The sequence below is a fragment of the Bos javanicus genome, chromosome 18 (genome assembly GCF_032452875.1).
Source record: "Bos javanicus breed banteng chromosome 18, ARS-OSU_banteng_1.0, whole genome shotgun sequence".
In the NCBI taxonomy this organism is placed as follows: Eukaryota; Metazoa; Chordata; class Mammalia; order Artiodactyla; family Bovidae; genus Bos; species Bos javanicus.
In genome coordinates this window covers 24773930-24794322 of record NC_083885.1, presented here as the reverse complement: position 1 = coordinate 24794322, position 20393 = coordinate 24773930, and the positions used below count along the sequence as shown (strand labels likewise).

At 42.2% G+C, this 20393-nt stretch overlaps 1 protein-coding gene across 1 annotated transcript in view; it reads right to left on the bottom strand.

Annotated features, from left to right (window-relative positions):
- CES5A (carboxylesterase 5A) overlaps positions 1-20393 on the bottom strand; it is a 271471-nt gene that overhangs the window by 97509 nt on the left and 153569 nt on the right. The window contains exon 3 of the mRNA XM_061387262.1: positions 5376-5506. Within this exon, the coding sequence (XP_061243246.1) occupies positions 5376-5380 (5 nt within the window). The 5' untranslated portion in view covers positions 5381-5506. The remainder of the gene's footprint in view (positions 1-5375; positions 5507-20393) is intronic.

Genomic DNA, 20393 nt, shown 5'->3' with positions numbered 1-20393 from the left:
TGTAAAGACCCCATCTCCCTAAAAGGTGACATTCTGAGGTACTGGGAGTTAGAACTTCCACATATGATTAGAGGGTGGGACACCATTCAACCCATAACAGGCTGTGTCCACAAAACTGCATAAAGAGTACCTTCATTATTGTTGTTGCCTAAGACAGTCTTCCATTTCTGTTTTTTATTTCCCTCTTTGAGAGTTTAAGAGAGCCTTTAAAAAATTTCCACATGGAAGGAACTTTCTCCTTTCTATTTTGTTATCAGTGTTTAGTGAATTGTATAATATATAATTTAGTAGTTACAAAATGTTATCCAAACTGCATCTAACTTTGAGAATTTATTGAAGATTTATTTATGGGTCAATGTACAATTGGTTTCTATGAAAATTCTCACAGCTTTTGGGGAAAAACAAAATGTTTATTCTTTGGTTACGTGGTTTAATTAGTTCTATCTCATTAGTTACTTAAATATTCTTATCTTTATTTATTTTTGTCTTCTTGATCTATTCTTACAGAGGGAATTATATTCCTCTTCTACTTATATATGTCTGCCTATTTCTTGCATCTCTTGTAACTTCTGCTTTATAAATGTGAAAACTATATTATTTGGTGAGTTGATATTTACAAATGTTGTCTTAGTCAAACTCATAAAATCAGAGTAGATTGGTTTGTTACCAGGCACTGGGGGGTGGGGAAAATAGAAAGGGCAAAGGTAGAAATTTTTTTGCTATAAAATGAGTAAGTTCTGGAGTTCTCATATACAGCATGGTGACTATAGTTAAAATATTATATTGTATACTTGAAATTTGCTAAGACAGTAGATATTAAAAGTTCTCAGTGCAAAAAAGTAACTATGTGAGTTGACATGTGTTAAGCAACATTATTGCAATAAAAATTTCACTTTATATATATATATATATATATATAATCATGCTGTATACCCTAAAATTATACAATGTCATTTGTCAACTGTATTTCAGTAAAGTTGGAAGAAAATATTGTCTTTATTGAATTATACTCCTTAGATTACAATATATTTTTCTTTTTCATTTAATGATCTTTGTACTGAATGTCACCTTATCTGTCCTGTAGTTGTTCAGTCACTAAGCTGTGTCCAACTCTTTGCAACCCAGTGGACTGCAGCACACAGGCTTCCCTGTCCTTCACCATCTCCAGAAATTTGCTCAGATTCATATCCTTTGAGTCAGTGATGTTATCTAACATCTCATCCTCTGCTGCCCTCTTCTCTTTTTGCCTTGAATCTTTCCAGCATCGGGAACTTTTCCAGTGAGTTGGCTCTTCACATCAAATGGCCAAAATATTGGAGCTTCAGCTTCAGCATCAGTCCTTCCAATGAATATTCAGAGCTGATCTCCTTTAGAATTGACTGATTTGATCTCCTTGCTGTCCAAGGGATTCTCAAGCATCTTCTCCAGCACCACAATTCGAAAGAATCAATTCTTCAGCACTTAGTCTTCTTTATGGTTCAATTCTCACATCTGTACATGACTACTAAAAAAAACCATAGCTTTGACTGTATGGATATTTGTCGGCAAAGTGATGTCTCTGCTTTTTAATACGTTGTCTAGGTTTGTCATAGTTTTCCATCCAAGGAGTAAGCATCTTTTAATTTAATGGCTGCAGTCATCATCTGCAGTGATTTTGGAGCCCAAGAAAATAAAATCTGCCACTGCTTCCACTTTTTCCCATCTATGAAGTGATGGGACCAGATGCCATGATCTTAGTTTTTTTAATGTTGAGTTTTAAGCCAGATTTTTCACTCTCCTCTTTCATCCCCATCAAGAAACTCTAGTTCCTCTTCACTTTCTGCCATTAGAGTGGTATCATCTGCATATCTGAGGTTACTGATATTTTTCCCAGCAACCTTGATTCCAGCTTGTGATTCATCCAGCTCATTATTTCACATGATGTATTCTGCATATAAGTTAAATAAACAGGGTGACAATATATAGCCTTATCATACTCCTTTCCCAGTTTTGAACCAGTCAGTTGTTCCATGTCTGCTTTTGATGGTGCAGACAGGTTTCTCAGGAGACAGGTAAGGTAGTCTGGTATTCCCATCTCTTTAAGAATTTTCCACAGTTTGTTGTGATTCACACAGTCAAAAGCTTAAGCATAGTCAATGAAGCAGAAGTAGATGTTTTTCTGGAATTCCCTTGCTTTCTCTATGATCCAACAAATTTTGGCAATTTGATCTCTGGTTCCTTTGCCTTTTCTAAACCCAGCCTGTATATCTGGAAGTTCTCAGTTCATGTACTGTTGCAGCCTAGCCTGAAGGATTTTGAGCATAACCTCACTAGCCTGGGAAATGAGCACAATTGTACAGTAGTTTGAACACTCTTTGGGACTGGAATGAAAACTACCTTTTCCAGTCCTGTGGCCATTGCTGAATTTTCCAGATTTCTGACATATTAGCATTTTAATAGCATAATCTTTTAGGATTTGAAATAGCTCAGCTGGAATTTTATCACCTGCACTAGTCTTGTGTGATGTTTCATAAGGCCCACTTGACTTCAGACTCCAGGATGTCAGGCTCCGGGTGAGTGACTACACCACTGTGGTTATCTAGGTCATTAGTATAGTGTTTTTGTATAGTTCTTCGGTGTATTCTTGCCACTTCTTTTTAATCTCTTCTGCTTCTGTTAGGTCCTTACCATTTCTGTCCTTTATCATGCCCATGTTTGCATGAAATGTTCCCTTGATATCTTCAATCAAGGAGAGATCTTGAAGAGATCTCTAGTCTTTCCCATTCTATTGTTTTCCTCTGCTTCTTTGCACTGTTCACTTAAGAAGGCCTTCTTATCTCTCCTTGCTGTTCTCTGGAACTCTGCATTCAGTTGGGTATATCTGTCCTGAACTCCATCTTATCTGATATTGAGATAACTACCTTTGCTTTCTTTGTGTCTATATTTCCCTGGTGCATATTTGTTTTTCTGTGGTTTTGTTTTAGACGTATTTCTTACATATAACATAGGGTTGGGTTTGCTTTGTGATTCATTCTGAAAACCATTTTATCGCAATAAAATTTACTCTAATAACAGGTCAAATATGCTTGGTCTTTGTTCCAGCATATTAATTTTGCTATGTTGTGATTGAATAGCTCTAGTTTTTAAAAATCTTTCATTATGTAATCTATAGTTATTTTGTGTCTTGTTATTCTGATATTTAGAAAGATTTGTATTTTTGTTCTAACAGTCGCCTTTACAAGTATCAGTTCAGTTGTTCAGTCATGTCCGACTCTGCGACCCCATGGACTGCAGCACGCCAGGCTTCCCTGTCCATCACCAATTCCCGGAGCTTGCTCAAACTCATGTCCATCGAGTCGGTGAAGCCATGCAACCATTTCATCCTCTGTGGTCCCCTTCTCCTCCTGCCTTCAATCTTTCCCAGCATTGGGGTCTTCTCCAGTTAGTCAGTTCTTTGCATCAGGTGGCCAAAGTATTGGAGTTTCAGCTGCAGCATCAGTCCTTCCAAAGTATAGTCAGGACTGATTTCCTTTAGGATTGACTGGTTGGATCTCCTTGCAGTCCAAGGGACTCTCAAGAGTCTTCTCCAATACCACAAGTATAGTATCATTTTAATGCCCTTAGCTCTCTATCCCCTTAGTTAGTTCTTTACCACAAGCAATAATGGAATGATTGTATTTCCTTTCCTTCCCTTGTCATATTTCTTAGTTTTCCTACATAGCTCATAGATGAGGCCACCAGTGATAATCAGTAAACATTGATTAACTGCTACACTTTTCTAAAAACAAAACCCCCAAGAAACACACACTCAATGTCTAGAAAAAAATCTTCTCTGTAGTCCTCTGCCTGAATATCTTATACTGGCTTGTCTAGAACCAGCCACCAGTCCTGTTTGAAACCATTTTCCCTGGACCTAAAGACAGGAATCTGGACCTTGGAAAGTGAGAATTGCTGTATGTAGGAGCACCTGCCACACCCATGTTCTCCTCTTTGATCCAGCTCCTGATTTCTCCATTGCCCAAGCTTTGGGCAATCAGAGCAGCAGAAAAACGAGCAATCAGTGGGAATAACCAAGACTGGATCTCAAAACTGTTCCAGGGAGCTGGCCTCACCAAGTACAAAGGCTACAAGATTGAAAGGACTAGAGGTACAAGTCAGGAAACAGAAGTATATTTTAGAGACACACCTGATTACCAGAATGAGTCCTCGAAGAATAAATGCTGGAGAGGGTGCAGAGAAAAGGGAACCCCTCTACACTGGTGGTGGGAATGTAAATTGGTACAACGACAACCACTACGGAGAACAGTATTGCTACTGCTAAGTCACTTCAGTCGTGTCCGACTCTGTGCGACCCCGTAGACGGCAGCCCACCAGGCTCCCCGTCCCTGGGATTCTCCAGGCAAGAACACTGGAGTGGGTTGCCATTTCCTTCTCCAATGCATGGAAGTGAAAAGTGAAAGGGAAGTTGCTCAGTTGTGTCCGACCCTCAGCGACCCCTTGGACTGTAGCCTTCCAGGCTCCTCCATCCATGGGATTTTCCAGGCAAGAGTACTGGAGTGGGGTGCCATTGCCTTCTCTGATGGAGAACAGTATGGAGGTTCCTTAAAAAACTAAAAACAGAGTTGAAAATATGATCCAACAATCCCACTCTTGGGCATATATCTGGAGAAAACCATAATTGAAAACATACATGTACCCCAACGTTCACAGTAGCACTATTTACAATAGCCAAGATATGGAAGCAACCTAAACGTCTGTTGACAGAGGAATGGATAAAGAATATGTGGTACAGATATATAATAGAGTATTACTCAGTCATAAAAAGGAATAAAATAATGCCATTTGCAGCAACATGGATGGATCTATAAATAGAAGTTACTGTATTAATGAAGTAAGTCACACAGAAAAAGACTAATATCATAAGATATCACTTATATGTCAAATCTAATAAAAAATGATACAAATGAACTTATTTACAAAACAGAAAAAGACTTACACACTTTGAAAACAAACTTATGGTTACCAAGGTGGAAAGGTGGAGGGGAGGGATAAATAAGGAGTTTGGGATTAACATAAACACACTACTGTATAGCACAGGAAACTCAATATTCTGTAATGATCTAAATGAGAAAAGAGTTTGAAAAAGAGTGGACATATGTGTACATATATATATATAACTGAATCATTTTGTTGTACACCTGAAACTAACACAACGTTATGAATCAAATACACTCCAATATAAAATAAAAATTAAAAAAGAATGAGTCCAAAGGCCTACATGACCTACTGCACCTGCCTTACCTACCTGTAGGGTGACCACTGGTCTTGATGAACAGTTTTGCTTTGTGCCTGTTGAGCCAAAGGATTTCAGTTTGGATAACAAATTATAGACTCACCTCATCCCAAAACCATGTGTATGATTGACAAAGGTGCCAGGTAGTCTTGGTCTTCGTTTTCGTCATAACTGGAAAGCATACATGATCTGCCAGTGACTAGCTGTCTTTCTGGCTAAGTTAAGTGTCCTAATCTGTAAAATAGACAAAAAGAGAGTGAGTTTTTTGAGCTCAAAAGTCTCTTTTGTTAGTACATCAGAAGTGTAGTTTTACACAGCTTCATCATTTTTTTCATTAAGATCAAATTATTTCGGTCATGGCTATTTTAAGAGTCAGAATCAAAATGGACAAAAAAGTAATCAGTTGTGTGATTATATGCAGACAACAGGCACCATTATTACTTCAAGAGGCTTTCTGGCACTTTCCTTTAGAAAAAAAGAAAGAGAATTAAACATTCTATTGATTTTTAGAGTTAGGTTCATAGAAAGGTCTTTTCTACCAACGCAGTGATGTGTACAAGGTATGCGGTGTCCCTGAGGACAGCAGGTCCTGCTTGACAGGAACTAGGATTTGAGAGGGATGGTTCATGTGCTCACAAAAATCTCCAGCATAAGAGTTTCAGGCAAAAGCCAAAATGTGGGAGGCTCTGAGGGCCTTAATTAAAAGGTCAATCAATTTTTTCCAAGGTGATTTTATAGTGTGCATTAAAAGGATTCATGATTTGTTCTCTCCGTTTGGGTGGAGTTCAGACCTACTGGAGCACATGGTCCTGTGTCTAAGGAACAACAAGTAACAACAGATACTCATTAGACAAAGTTGCATCAACCTGACAGACATCGCAGTCCAGCCCCTCTTCCAACTTCTTTTAGAATCTATCTTTAAGGGGAAAAGTCTCTCGATAAGACTCAGAGCTTTAGACTTTCCTGTTTGGGAAAATTTTTCAAAGTATCTCAGTATACATCCCTTCTCTCGAACGAGTTGGTCATTTGCCTAGTTCTTCTCTAGATGCTGCCACCCTTCCAGACCAAGAGGCAGCAAACTTTTTCTGTAAAGGGCCAGGTAGCAAATATTTCAGGTTTAGCAAGCCATATGATCTCTGTAGTACCTGTTCAACTCTGCAGTTGGAGCCATAGATAATATCTAAACAAATGGGCATGGCTGTGTTTTAATATAATTGTATTTATGAACACTAAACTGGAATTTGAATTTCTTATAACTTTTATGGGTCATGAAATGTTATTGTTTTGATTTTCTTTCAACCATTGGACAATATAACAACTGCTATTAGCGGCAGGTTGTACAAAAACGAGTGAACCAAACCAGGCCCATGGGCCATAGCTTGCCAACCTCTCTTCTATATCATGAACAACTTGAGGACAGGGACTCAATCATAATCATCTTACTATCTCCTAGGATTTCACTCAGTATCTGACACTTTTGAGGCATCCAAAATGGTGGAGGAAGAAGTGAGCAATGAGGACCATGAAAAAGACAGCAGATGCATCTATCACACTTCACATTGTTCTGTGTATGGGTATTGGAAGGGAGGATGTGTGAGAGCTAATAGTATCATTTTGGAGTCAGAAGGACCTGGGTTTTACTCACAGGTCCACCATTTTCTGGCTTGGGCCCAGGCAAGCAAGTGAACATCTGGATGCATTTTTTTTTTTTGTAAATAATAGAAAAACAACCAATGGTTGTTTGAACATAGCAGATATTCATTGTCTCGCTTATCAAGAAGCCTAGACATAGCAGTTCCAAGGCTTGTTTGGCGGCTTAACAATGTCACTAAGGTCACACAGTTTATATTTTGACAGCCTGAGCCATTGGCTTTTCATCTATATGTGTGTCATCTATGGTCACAAATGGCTGTCCCAGTTTTCAGCATATTTGCATGTTCAAGCCAGGAATATGAGGACGGAAGAAGTGCCAGCTGAGTCTCCTCTTATCCTGCTATCAGGAGGCCACTGTCTTATCTAGAACATTCCAAGCAGGTATCATTTACATTCTCCATGTGCAGACCTGAGCTGTGTGGCAAAGGAGGCGAGCCTTTACTGCGGGAAGCAAGGGAAGATGGAATTGGGAATGGTTTGGGGAGACCCTTAACAGTGTCCATCTCACAGTCTGTTGTGAGGACAAATGAGGCGATGTGTGAGAAGCACTGGCACACGAGTACTCAGTCAACTGCGGCTACCATTATCAGTAGGACTAACAATAGTTTCAAAATCCTAAATATAATCCCTACACTGTCAGTATGAAAACTGTAATTTCTCAGATGAAGTTAGAAAGCCTCCATACTCTCATTTCACTGTAATTACATATAGTTAAAATTAATGAATATTGAGTTGGAAGAGAGAGAATGTGTATGTGTGTGTTGGGTTATTGATTTATTTCATACTATATATGTACATGGAGCTATATATACACATATATGCACATCAAAATTAAATGAGAAAAACCTGGTGATGCCAGGTATGCTCCACATCCTGCTTGTTAAATGAGATAACTCAGTCACTTTCTCCAGGCTTAAAATCTGAGTCATCCTTCCCTCTCTCTTTGCCTTCCCTGGCCAGTCAATAAGCCCTATAGATTTTTCACTACAATATGTCTCATATTTGTTCTCTATTTTCCAGAACCCAAGCACAACTTTTATCACCTCTTGTCCAGATGACTGCAATAGACTGCTAAGTATTCATCTGTCCCTAGTTGCTCTGTTTGCTACCAAACCAATCCACTCCCTCCTTCTTCCCAGAGTTATCTTCTGGAAGCAAAGCTCTGACCATGCCATTTTCTTGCTCAAAATCTTTCAGTGGTTTACCAATGCCTTCAAATTTCAAACTCCTCATGTTATTCAAAGTGTTCCTGACCTGTCCCCAACCTCCTTTCTTGTCCTCTCTTCTCCTCACTCACATGCACAGTACAGCTCACTTAGAACTTGCCTTCTGTTCTCTGAACCATCCTCTCCCCAACCCCCATGCATCGTTGCTCACACTGCTCCATCTCTGCTTTTCCAGATATGAGAATGATGGGTAGTTTCCATTTTAAGTTACAATGAAACTCTGCTTGTGGGTGACTACAAGAAATTTGGAATTTTATGGACTATAATTTGTGTAAAACTGTCTGATTAAATAGTCAATCATTGCCTCTGATGTTTTTCTAGTCCAGGGATAGTCAAATGTACTGACGATCTACAACTTAAAATTGAAATGCCTCATCCATCAAATGAGTTAGGAAGGAGACACCTGATTCAGGCCAGCAGGCTCAGCATCTGGACTTTGCAGGGAGCTGGTTGGAGCTCAGCTTGGTTCTCCCTTTATAGAGATATCGGAAGGCTTTTGTATGGCAGAGGGTTGGAGTGTTCTGTGCTGGTCCAGGCAGTGTAGTGGTAAAGAATCCTCCTGCCAATGCAGGAGACATAAGAGATGTGGGTTCAATCCCTGGGTCAGGAAGATCCTCTGGAGAAGCAAATGGCAACAGGCTCCAGTATTCTTGCCTGGAGAATCCCAGTGGACAGAGGAGCCTGGTGGTCTACAGCCGATGGGGTTGCAAAGAGTCGGCAAGTGCACCCAGTGACTAAGCAAGTGCACACACACACACACACACACACACAAATCAGGAAGGGAGCCACTGCATTTGGTGCTAGGTGCTGTGACGAATGTGCCATTCTGTTGTCTAGTTAACTCTCCCAACGGCTCTGTGAGGTAGGCATTCTTATTATCTGTTTTCTAGCGGAGATGAAAGATTCAAAGATGAGTAAATTCTTAAGGTCACAATGCTGGGGTGTAAAACCAAGTCTGTCTGACTCCAACATTTTCTGTACATTTTCTTGTGTATCCAAGATTACACAGCAGGTAAGTGACTAAATTCGGATCAGCTTCCATCAAGGATGCCACAGAATGCATTTGTACAGAGGACAAGAAACTGGGCCAGATGAACTTGGGAAATCTCTCCCAGTAAGGGGATTCTAAGAGTCTATGCTCATGGGATGGGCCATTAGAAGAGGACCCCTCCTCACTTCAGCTGTTGGAGGACTTTTCTTCATTCAGATCTGATATGAAATTCAAGCAGAAGAGCTCAGCCATCACCCTTCACATGACTTCAGTTTCAATGTATTTACTTTCAGCATCAACCTCACTCTCATATTTTATCATTTTGCTGTTCAGTCACTCAGCTGTGTCTGGCTCTTTTACAACTCCATGGACTGCAGCACGTCAGGCTTCCCTGTCTTTCACTATCTCTCAGAGTTTGTTCAAACTCATGTCTGTTGAGTCGATGATGCCATCCAGCCATCTCATCCTCTATCACCTCCTTCTCCTTCTGCTCTCAATCATTCCCAGCATCAAGGTCTTTTCCAATGAGCAATGCCACTCCCCATGATATATTGTTTCATGTTTGTATGATGACATGAAGTTGCTCAGTCATTTCCGACTCTTTGTGATCCAATAGACTGCAGCCTACCAGGCTCCTCCGTCCATGGAATTTTTCCAGGCAAGAGTACTGGAGTGGGTTGCCACTTCCTTCTCCAATGTTTGTATGACTAATCCTTAAAACCAGATCACAAAAACTAGACAGTAGCAATCAGTTCTTTTCCTCTTTGTGAGCAAGTGTAACTCCAGCTTTTCCTGTTTTACATAATTACTATCACATAATTTATTAGGCTAGAGATTGTCTGAAGTTTGGTTGATCTAGATTGGGTTCAATTAGGCTTGACTCCAGGCCATGAATTAGGTTCAGGTCTGTTTCATATAGTTCTCATTCCTCTGGGGCCAGCCTCTGGGGCATGTCTTCCTTATGGCAATGAGGAAGCACAAAGGAGGGTAAAAACCCAGTCACCCGAGACATTTCAAGCCTCTTCCTGAATCACATCCTCTCATTTCCCAATGGCCAAAAAGTTATGTGGGGACTTCCCTGGTGGTCCAGTGGTTAAGAATACGCCCACCAGAGCAGGGGACAGGGGTTCCATCCCTTATCCGGGAAGATTCCACATGCCACAGGGCAACTAAATCTGTGTGCCACAACTACTGAAGCCCGTACACCTAGAGCTCATGCTCTGCAACATGAGAAGCCACTGCAGTGAGAAGCCCGGGCACTGCAACTAGAGAGAAGTCCCTCTTGCCACAACAAGGGAAAACCCACGAGCAGCAAGGAAAACCCAGTGCAGCCAAAAAATAAGTAACTAACTAAATAAATAAAAATTAAAAACTTGTCAATGTATACACACACATACGATATACATAGATAGGTGTGTATATACACACACACATGTATGGGAATGTGTGTCTATATGTCCATGGGTACTTATATGTATATATGTACCCAAATTGGCACACAGCTGCTGTGGTCACTGCAGCCACAGACCACACTCTATCTCAAGCCACACTGACTGCCCAGGAGCTATGGGCTTCTTCACACTCTTACATGTTCTTTTTGGAAACAAATAAAGAGGTCATTCACAACCTGTGGTCGAATCTGAGCCTCTCCTCTAGGCTGTCTCCCTTTACTTGACATCCAAGACCCCAGAATCAGCGCCAGGAACATGGCGAGGGAATTCAGTCGTGCAGCTTCAGTCTGGAGGGGGCATATCTTCAGCCATGATTCAGTAGCTGAACCCCTCAACCCTTGAGCTGTCTGTTTTAACTACTGTTTACAATCTATTGTATCTCTCTGTTGTTTGGAGGGAAGGGTTGGGGTCTCAGTCAATCTCTCCCTCTTTCCCTCAACTTTTCTGACTACTTCCTGAGTGCAAAATGCCTACTCCCATACATGGCTTCAATTCTTAATCTTCTTTTTCATTTCCTCCCATTTCTTCCTGTCTCTACTTCTTTGTAATGGTAGCTACAAATACTTGTGGGAAGTGTCTTAATTTTTTAACACATTTATAGTCAATTTCCCAGATTTGATGAGCATGCCACCCTGGAGCTCTCCAAGAAGCCAGGCCTCTCACCTTCCCCACCAGCCCTGGTCCTCAGGGGTTTAACATTGAATGGTTCTCTCATCACCTCATCCCGTAATTCACCAGTCTGATTTATTATACTTGGCTGAGGACTTAGAACCTACATTCAGAACACGTTTCAGCTGTATACTTTGAAATTAATGCACATCTCTCATTCGGGGCTTCTTATTTCATGTGCATGTGTGCATGCTAAGTTGCTTCAGTCGTGTCCAACTCTTTACAACCCCATGGACTGTAGCTCGCCAGGCTCCTCTGTCCATGGGATTCCCCAGGTAAGAATACTGGAGTGGGTTGCCATGCCCTCCTCCAAGGGATCTTCCCGACCCAGGGATCAAGCCCTCATCTCTTATGTCTCCTGCTTTGGCAGCAGGTTCTTTACCATTCTCACCACCTGGGAAGCCTCCATTATTTCATGCATGGCACCAGAAATCAAACATCCTCTCTCCTGCTTGCTTTTGTGTGTGTGTTGGTGTATTCCTAACAAAAGTTTAAATTCCTAAAAATTTAATTATTCTAAAAAATCTTGGCTTTAGACAACTTCTGTAGCTAGTAGATTATGCCAATAAAAATTTACTATATACTTACTATGTGTAAGATGTTGGTCTGGAGCTGCTGCTGCTGCTAAGTCACTTTAGTCATGTCCGACTTTGTGCGACCCCATAGACGGCAGCCCACCAGGCTCCCCCGTCCCTGGGATTCTCCAGGCAAGAACACTGGAGTGGGTTGCCATTTCCTTCTCCAATGAATGAAAGTGAAAAGTCAAAGTGAAGTTGCTCAGTCATGTCCGACTCTTCGCGACCCCATGGACTGCAGCCTACCAGGCTCCTCCGTCCATGGATTTTCTAGGCAAGAGTACTGGAGTGGGGTGCCATTGCCTTCTCCGTGGTCTGGAGCAGGTTGGGGCAAATTATAGTCCATGGATTTTTGTAAATCAAGTTTTGCTGGGACACAGCCACATCCCTTTGCTTATGTATTGTCCACTGTGGCTTTCAAGCAAAATGCCAGAATTGAGCACTAGCAATAAAGATCATATGGTCTGCAAAGCCTAAAATATTTATTATCCAGTCATGGTCTGGACACTGGACAGTTGGCTGCAAGCCATCTGAAGAATCTCATTGGTTCTCGTGGCATTCACTGCAAACATTGCTGTTGCTGTTGTTTAGTGACTAAGTTGTGTCTGACTCTAGTGACTCCTGAATCTGGCAGCTCTCTTTGGACCTCTCTCCAAAGTTCCAGAGTTACATTTGCAACACTTTTCAGACAGCTCTACATGCCATCCCAATATTCTACTGACTCCTCAAGCCCAGTCTTCCCATATGAACCTCTCTTTTCATGGTGTCACCACCAACAGATCCTGGGTCTCGATCACCTGGGAGACACCCCTGGATCTTCCCTGTCCCTCAGCTGCACATGTAACCACCACTACTGCGTTTATGTATCTCCAGATCTGTCCCCCTTACGTCATCCTTGCTGCCACACTCCCTTAGTCTCCCGCCTACACCAGAGCAGACGCTTCCCCTCTCCACCCCTGGGCTCACCTTAGACCCAAGGGTGAGGACTGACCAAACTGAGGTGCAAAAGAAGCACACGATACACAGCTTTTCATATGATTTGGGAGAACAACCCTTGTACTTTGAAAATAATAAGAGTCAACACTTGCAGAGCACTTACTATGTTTCAGGTGCAGTTTTATGTAATTTGTGTTGTTCAACACTTTTGATCCTTTTAACAGTTGTACGAGTTAGACACTCTTACTATAACATCACCAACTCAATGGATGTGAATTTGAGCAAACTCTAGGAGACAGAGCCCATGGGCCTGCAAAGAGTTGGACATGACTTAGCTACTGAACAACAAAAAACAACAACTTTCCCATACCCATTTGACAGATGGAGACATTGAGGCTTGATGACATTGAATAACTTGCATAAAGTCACAGGGACACAAGGAGAGAAGCCAAGATGCAAACCGAGAAAGAAGGGTTCCAGAGCTCATGCTCTTAACCCCTGTGCTACACCACCTCTGCTGAGCCCAAAGCTTTATTTATTGTGCCAGGGTCACCAACATGGAACCACAAGTCAGTCTGGGTGACAGCTTCTTTACAGCCTGGATGACTCCTAAGAAAAATGTAGATTATTCCGACCCAAAGGACCTTATACTGGTACTCCAGGAGAGGGGCTGCCCAAACCCTAGGCCTCTCCTTCTGGTGTAGAAGTGGGGCCCAGGGGCTCAAGACAAAGATGAAACCCAGAAACCCCAGAGCTTCATTTATGAGAGAACAGCATTTCAGAATGTGGCTAGAATAGTTAGGACAATTATAACCCTTAAGCAGACTTTCTCCTGCATTTGTCTGCAATAAAATCCATTACCAAGTTGTCTTTCTGCTCCCTGATCTGTCACTCTTCAAGCTTTTATCATGAATAGCAACACTTAAATATTCAGCAAGTGCCCTGCAGAGCACTAAATACCAAAAGCACACATAAAGGTCATGGTCTCTGAGCCCTCCCTACTCCCGGGAATTTAACAGTTTAAGAGGCAAGACCCCAAAGCTGAACCTCATATGACGTGGCCTAAATATGTAGAAAGAAATTATTTCTTGCCACGTTTTTTTCAATTTTGACTTTCTTCTGTCTTTGTTGGGTACTGCCAAGAGGAAAAGGCAGGTAAAATGACATATTTAATTCATCTGAACAAAACATACTAAGAATCTACTCTGTCCAAAGCTTTATGCTTGGTACAGAAAGTAACAGGAGTGCCAAATAATTCCTATCTTCAAGAAGTTTCTATTGAGCAGAGAGATCAGTTACATATCTACGTAAATAATAGTATCATATTATTGCCCCAAAAAGTATACACAAGGGAAATAATAATAAAAGCCACTCATTGAGTCCCCGCTATATGTCAGGAACTTTGTGTTCAGTGTTGCAAGCCTTCTGACAACTCAAAAGATCTTTACAACAGCTCTGCAAGGCTGGGATATTATTAGCCCCATTTTACAAATGAGGAAACTGAGGCTAAGAGAAGTTGAGTAGCCTGCCCTACAAGTGGAAGAGCTGGGATTTAGATCCAAGTCACTTGGACTCTGGGCTTCTCAGGTGGCACTAGTGGTAAAGAACCCACCAGCCAATGGAGGAGACATAAGAGATGTAGGTTCAATCCCTGGGTTGGGAAGATCCCCTGGAGGGCATGGCAGCCCACTCCAGTATTCCTGCCTGGAGAATCCCCATGGACAGAGGAGCCTGGCAGGCTACAATCCATAGGGTTGCACAGAGTCAGACACAACTGAAGCGACTTAGCACGCATGTACGTGCATTCAAACTCCAAAGCCCATAGTAGATACACTATCTGAGCTCCTTTTTGTCCCAGTGAATAGAACATTAATAATGATGAAATGGGCCAGTCAGTACATCCCAAGCAGAGGGAAGAGCCTGAGGGTGAGCTGGGGGCACAGAAGACTGTGAGGGGTGTGCCTGAGGTAGAAGGGTGAGGGAACATGGTGGATGTAACTCATAAAGGCAGGTTGGGGGTTTTGACTGGATATTATGGAGGGTCTATCGTTTGATGGCTGCTGGCCAACCAGAATGGGGGCTTCTCCAGAGGACATTGCATTTGGGACATAAAAACAGCCTCAGAAAGCTCTGACTTTTTCTGATTTTAAGCCAAATCATGTTCATCTCCCTCAGCACTGCTCCTATAACCTTTTTTTAGCACAACCACATCTTCAGCAATTTGGGGCCAAGCAAACATGGTCATTCAGGACGGGTCACTTGTCCTTGCAAGGGGCCTTCATGCTCTGGTGACAGAGATAGTTGGCACGTGGCTGCCCTCCAGCTAACCACTTCTCCCTCTGAGAAGAGTAGTTATTGCCTTGCATCTCTGCCTCATAAAAGGGGAATGGAATTGGCTGGGGGCAATCTGTTGGGATTGGTCTGTGGCATGTTGCATTAGTGTTTGAAGCATGGCCTTCAGAAAGTATGTTTCCATTTGTTGTACTTGATCATGATCAGAGACTCGGCTTCAAAAAAAAAGAAAGAACAGAGTTTGAACTCTACTTATTGGATGAAAAGGAGAAAAGCAGGGGTAGGGCAGGAAGCAAATTGTGGAAGAGACTCAATCTGTATTTTCAATAACAATGGCCATTTAAACACTGCTCAGATTATGTCTGATGAGCAGGAAGACTCAGGGTCTTTGGAGGAAGAAGCATGAATCCAGGAGACAAATCTCCACACAAAAGCAACCTCAAAGGTCAAGAGAGGTCAGATTTGAATCGTAGCTGGAAGGAACAATGGAGATTAGCCCCTCAATTTTTTATATTTTATTTATTTTTTCATATTAGAGGATAATTACAATATTGTGATGGTTTCTGCCATGAATCAACAAGAATCGGCACTACATGTACATATGTCCCTTTCCTTTTGAACCTCCCTCCCACCTCCCTTCCCATTCCACCCCTCTAGGTTGTCACAGAGCACTGGCTTTGGGTTCTTTTAAAACTGGAGCAGCTAAAGCCCAGGGGGTGCAAAGACTTAGTTGAGGCCACACAGATGGTGAGCAATGGGACAAAGTTTGAAGTATCTTGCTTTCCAGTTCTGGGTTTGTTTGACATCAAGCTGCCCTCTAGGAGAATGTGACTGTGAGCAAACAGTAAATGTTTTAAGATGTCAGAAACCTGGGTGTGGGTGTAAAAGGCCAAGGATGGCTTTGAGGAGGACATGGAGCGATGTGAAATAGGTGGAGAGCAGAGGGCATTGTAGCTAGAGGGGGAATGCCCTCTACCTGCCCAGAATGTGCCAAGCCTGGCATCTCAGTGTCAGGAAAAGAAGTAAGCAGATTCTTATGGCCAAAATAAATTGCTACAGCAGTAAAATTAAATCCCCTTTCCGGAAGAAATGGAAACCTTTGTAAGAGATGAGAAATCTAAACCTTTGTGCCCCAGCTTAACTGATTTAAGAAACCAACAGTTCCTTGCAAGGTTGAAGAGAGAAGGAGGAAAATACTAGGCTTGCCTCCTCACTTAAAGGAAGAGGATTTTCCTGCCGGCAGCTACACACATCTATGAAGCACAAGGGCTGCATCCCCAGTAGGAGAGCCAGACAAGAGACAACTCCCCCCAAAACCTCGAGAGGCCAGGTTCAACCTCCCCCGAGCCTGACTTATTCACCAATGGGTGACAGGAGCTCAAGAGACCTGAGTCACCCTTGCTAATCATTTCATTTCATTGGCCCATAACAAATCTCCCTCAGCCGGAATGGGATGCAACCTCTAATAAAATAATGCAGGTGAGATAGCAGCTACCACGGAGAAGCATTTATATGATGAGTCTGGATGAAAAGTGTAGAACCCATGCCCAAAGCAGGATGACAACAGCGATGTAAACTATACACAAGGAGGAATTAAGACTGAAAAGAAATATTAACGCCATTGTGTTCAGTTAGTGGGATTATGGATGCTTTTAGAAATCTTTTAAAATAATCTTTATTATTCTTTTAAAGTTTTATTTATTTATTTATTTATAGCTGTGCCGGGTCTTTGGTGCTGCACACAGACGTTCTCTATGTGCAGTGCGAGGGCTTCTCGTTGTGGTGGCTTCTCTTGTTGCGGCTCATAGGCTCTGGAGTGCAGGCTTGGCAGTTGTGGTGCATGGGCTTAGTTGCATGTGGACTCTTCCCAGGGCGGGGATCAAGCCTGTATCCCCTGCATTGGCAGGTGGATTCCTAACCACTGGACCACCAGGGAAGTCCTAAAACAATTTTTATTACAATTACATGTGATTTAAAGAAAGATAAATACATTTTGCAATACTTTTAGCAACTGCGCTTGCTTCTCTCTGCAAGCTACTCCCAGCGTACATGGAGCCAGTTAAAGAAATAGGTGATGTTTTCTTCAGCACTCACTCCCCTCCCCCAATGCCCTCTCTTTAATATCTTCATTTTATACCCTGTGTTATCTCTCTCAGGCCTAATTCTGTAACCATTATCACAGATTCCTGCCTTCTCCCTCTCCTTCTTCCTGCCCTCTACCTTACCAAAATATTTCCTAGTATTGAAGCTGTCCCCAGTGCTCAGCAGTGCAGCAGTTAACCTGGTGAAGGAAGGTGTTCATAGAAGTAGGTTGCTCTCTGGGATAATATTAACATATTTGCCTAATAGCTGGATAATCTCCAAAGACAGATGCTATCAGTTCCTTCTGTCTTTGCACATATATGTTACTCCCTCTCCTTAGAACTGTGTTGGCCTTGGTGAACTGCTTGACCAATAAAATGAAGTGGAAGAAACATTCTGGGTTTCTGAGATCAGGTCATAAGAAATCTTGCAGCTTCCTCCAGGCTCTCTTGGAACACTCACTCTTAGGATACTCTTTTCCAGCAGTCAGCTGCCGTGTGATGAGAAGTCCAAGCCACAGGAAGAGACTAAGTATAGATGGTCCAGTCTAGTCAATAAGTATAGATAGTCCAACAGCTGACATCAACTGTCATGAGTGCAACATTTTGGACATCCAGCCCAGTCAAGCCTTCAGATGACTGCAGCTTCTGCCTGCATAGGATTAAAACTGTATGAGACCTCAAGTGAAAGGCATCCAGCTAGCTCATTCAGTCCACATAACCAACAAAAATAACAGCTTGATGTTTTCAGACACCAAGTATGAGGGTGTTTTTTTTAATGTATCAGTAGACAAGGAGAACATTTTTTTAAATACTTTTTTTAGGTAGGATGACAAAACTTCAGTTTCTATGGTCCTTGATTTGGTGGAAGATTCTGAGAAGGACTGCTTTTCTGCTCAATCATTTCTTTAATCATTCATTTATTCACCTAACATACACATCATGAAGAACGCGTCATATAAGGCACTCTGCCAGATGCCAGGGAGTACAGCAAAGGATCAGAAATAGCCCATGCAAAAACTGTATTTCATCAAAGCTATTGACATGTTATGTAAAAGTGTTACAGTTACTTGAATTTGGATGGGCCAGGTGGATAAGATCTGAATATATATGCATGTTTAGGTGCAAAGGCATTGAAGAAAATGAGAATAATATGATGAAGGCAAAGCTCCTGAATCAAGACAGCAGGAAGTAAGCAAGGGAAGCAAGAGAGCCTTCTAGTTTGATTAGAAGGTAAGGAGCCCTAAGGAGGATGGTGGTCAATAGGGCTGGCTGGGAAAGTGGGAAACTGGCCCTTGAGCAGGTCTCACAGGATGGTCACCCTCTGAACCACATGATCAATATGTCCCTGAAGGCTAAGGTCAATGTGATCTATGTTCTCTGCCACAGACCAGTCACTGATAGCTTTGCTGAGAGACTAGAGACTACAGAATGCAAGAATCAAGTCTAAATAAATCCCCAAGGAATTCAAACTGCCCATCTTCCTGTGTATAAATTATGGCCCTCAATGCATTTATGAGCTGTGGCAAAATCTACCACCCATTAATATTGATGATAGTCCCATGAAGACGTTATTAGGTGGGAAAACATGATTATAGCTCAGAGTTAATGGGTGAATGAATCAATCCCACTAAACTTCTTGGAAAGGGCTGAAGTTGGAGCTGGACAAGGGCTATAGGCATGGCTTCCAAAATATAAGCTGACTTAGATCCTAACACTGCTGGTAATGCAGTGTGAACTTGCCAAAGTCACTCTCCCTCACTGAGACTCAGTTTCTCCACTTGCACAAGGCAGAGTATCTCTGAGGTTGCTTTAAGCTCTGATATTTCATGATCCTAAGGGACAGTGACATGTTACATGAATGGGAGAAAAGGGGTGACGTAGGACTTGACTCTCACACATGCACCATCAACTCTAAACTCATCCATGGAATTCTGACCAAATCCTAATGGCCTCAGTGTTTGGGGGTGCAGTGCATGACTTAGTGCTTGGGTGAGAGTATGCTGCTAAGTCGCTTCAGTCGTGTCCGACTCTGTGCAACCCCGTAGACGGCAGTCCGCCAGGCTCCCCCATCCCTAGGATTCTCCAGGCAAGAACACTGAAGTGGGTTGCCATTTCCTTCTCCAGTGCATGAAAGTGAAAAGTGAAAGTGAAGTCGCTCAGTAATGTCCGACTCTGTGTGACCCCATGGACTGTAGCCCACCAGGCTCCTCCATCCATGGGATTTTCCAGGCAAGAGTACTGGAGTGGGGTGCCATTGCCTTCTCTGGTGAGAGTATAACTAAACCTCAGATACCCACAGAGATGACTTTTCCCCAGAACATCTGGAGCCCACGAGCCCACGTTTCTCCCTGTACATTTCACTCTGGAGGTCAAGCTCCATTACTGCATGCTTCAATGTGATGAGTTTAGCTTTAGCCTCATGCATAAAACACTGTCATAATTCACTAGGAGAGGGGACATTCTTGTCAGATTTTCTTCTCTGTATCCTCAGAAATGTAACATAACTTCTTTTCACCACACCATAAATTTACTTCAATGAGTCAAAAAAGCAGCTTCTCGTCAATATTTAAACGGGTCACTAATAGCCTGTATTTTACTACAATCTCCCAACTTATGATGGTCTGACTTGTGATTTTTTTTGACTTTACAGTGGTTGCAAAAATGATACAAGTGGACTTCCCTGGTGGTTCAATGGTTAAGAATCCACCTGCCCACGCAGGGGACATGAGTATGACCCCTGGCCCAGGAAGATTCCACATGCTGTGGGGAAACTGAGCCCGTGGGCCACAACTACTGAAGCCCTCATGGTCTCGAGCCTCTGCTCTGCAACAAGAGAAGCCACTGCAAAGAGAAGCCCACACATCTCAACTAGAGAGTAACCCCTGCTTGCTGCAACCAGAGAAAGCCCACGCAGAGCAATGAAAACCCAGCACAGTCAAAAAAAAATTTTTTTTTCAAAATTCTAAAAAAAAAAATTAAAAATTAAATGGGATGGGTAAATATGTTTTAAAAAAGCAAGACACGTTCAGTAGAAACCGTACATTAAATTTTGAATCTTGATCTTTTCCCAGGCTAGTGATATGTTGTAGGATGCTCGCTTGTGATGCTGGACAGAGGCAGTGAGCCGCAGCTCCCAGTCAGCCATGCCATCACCGGGATAAACAGCCAATAACACAACCATCATGTACCCGGACAACCATTCTGTTTTCTAATTTCAGAAAATTTTTCAATAAATTACATGAGA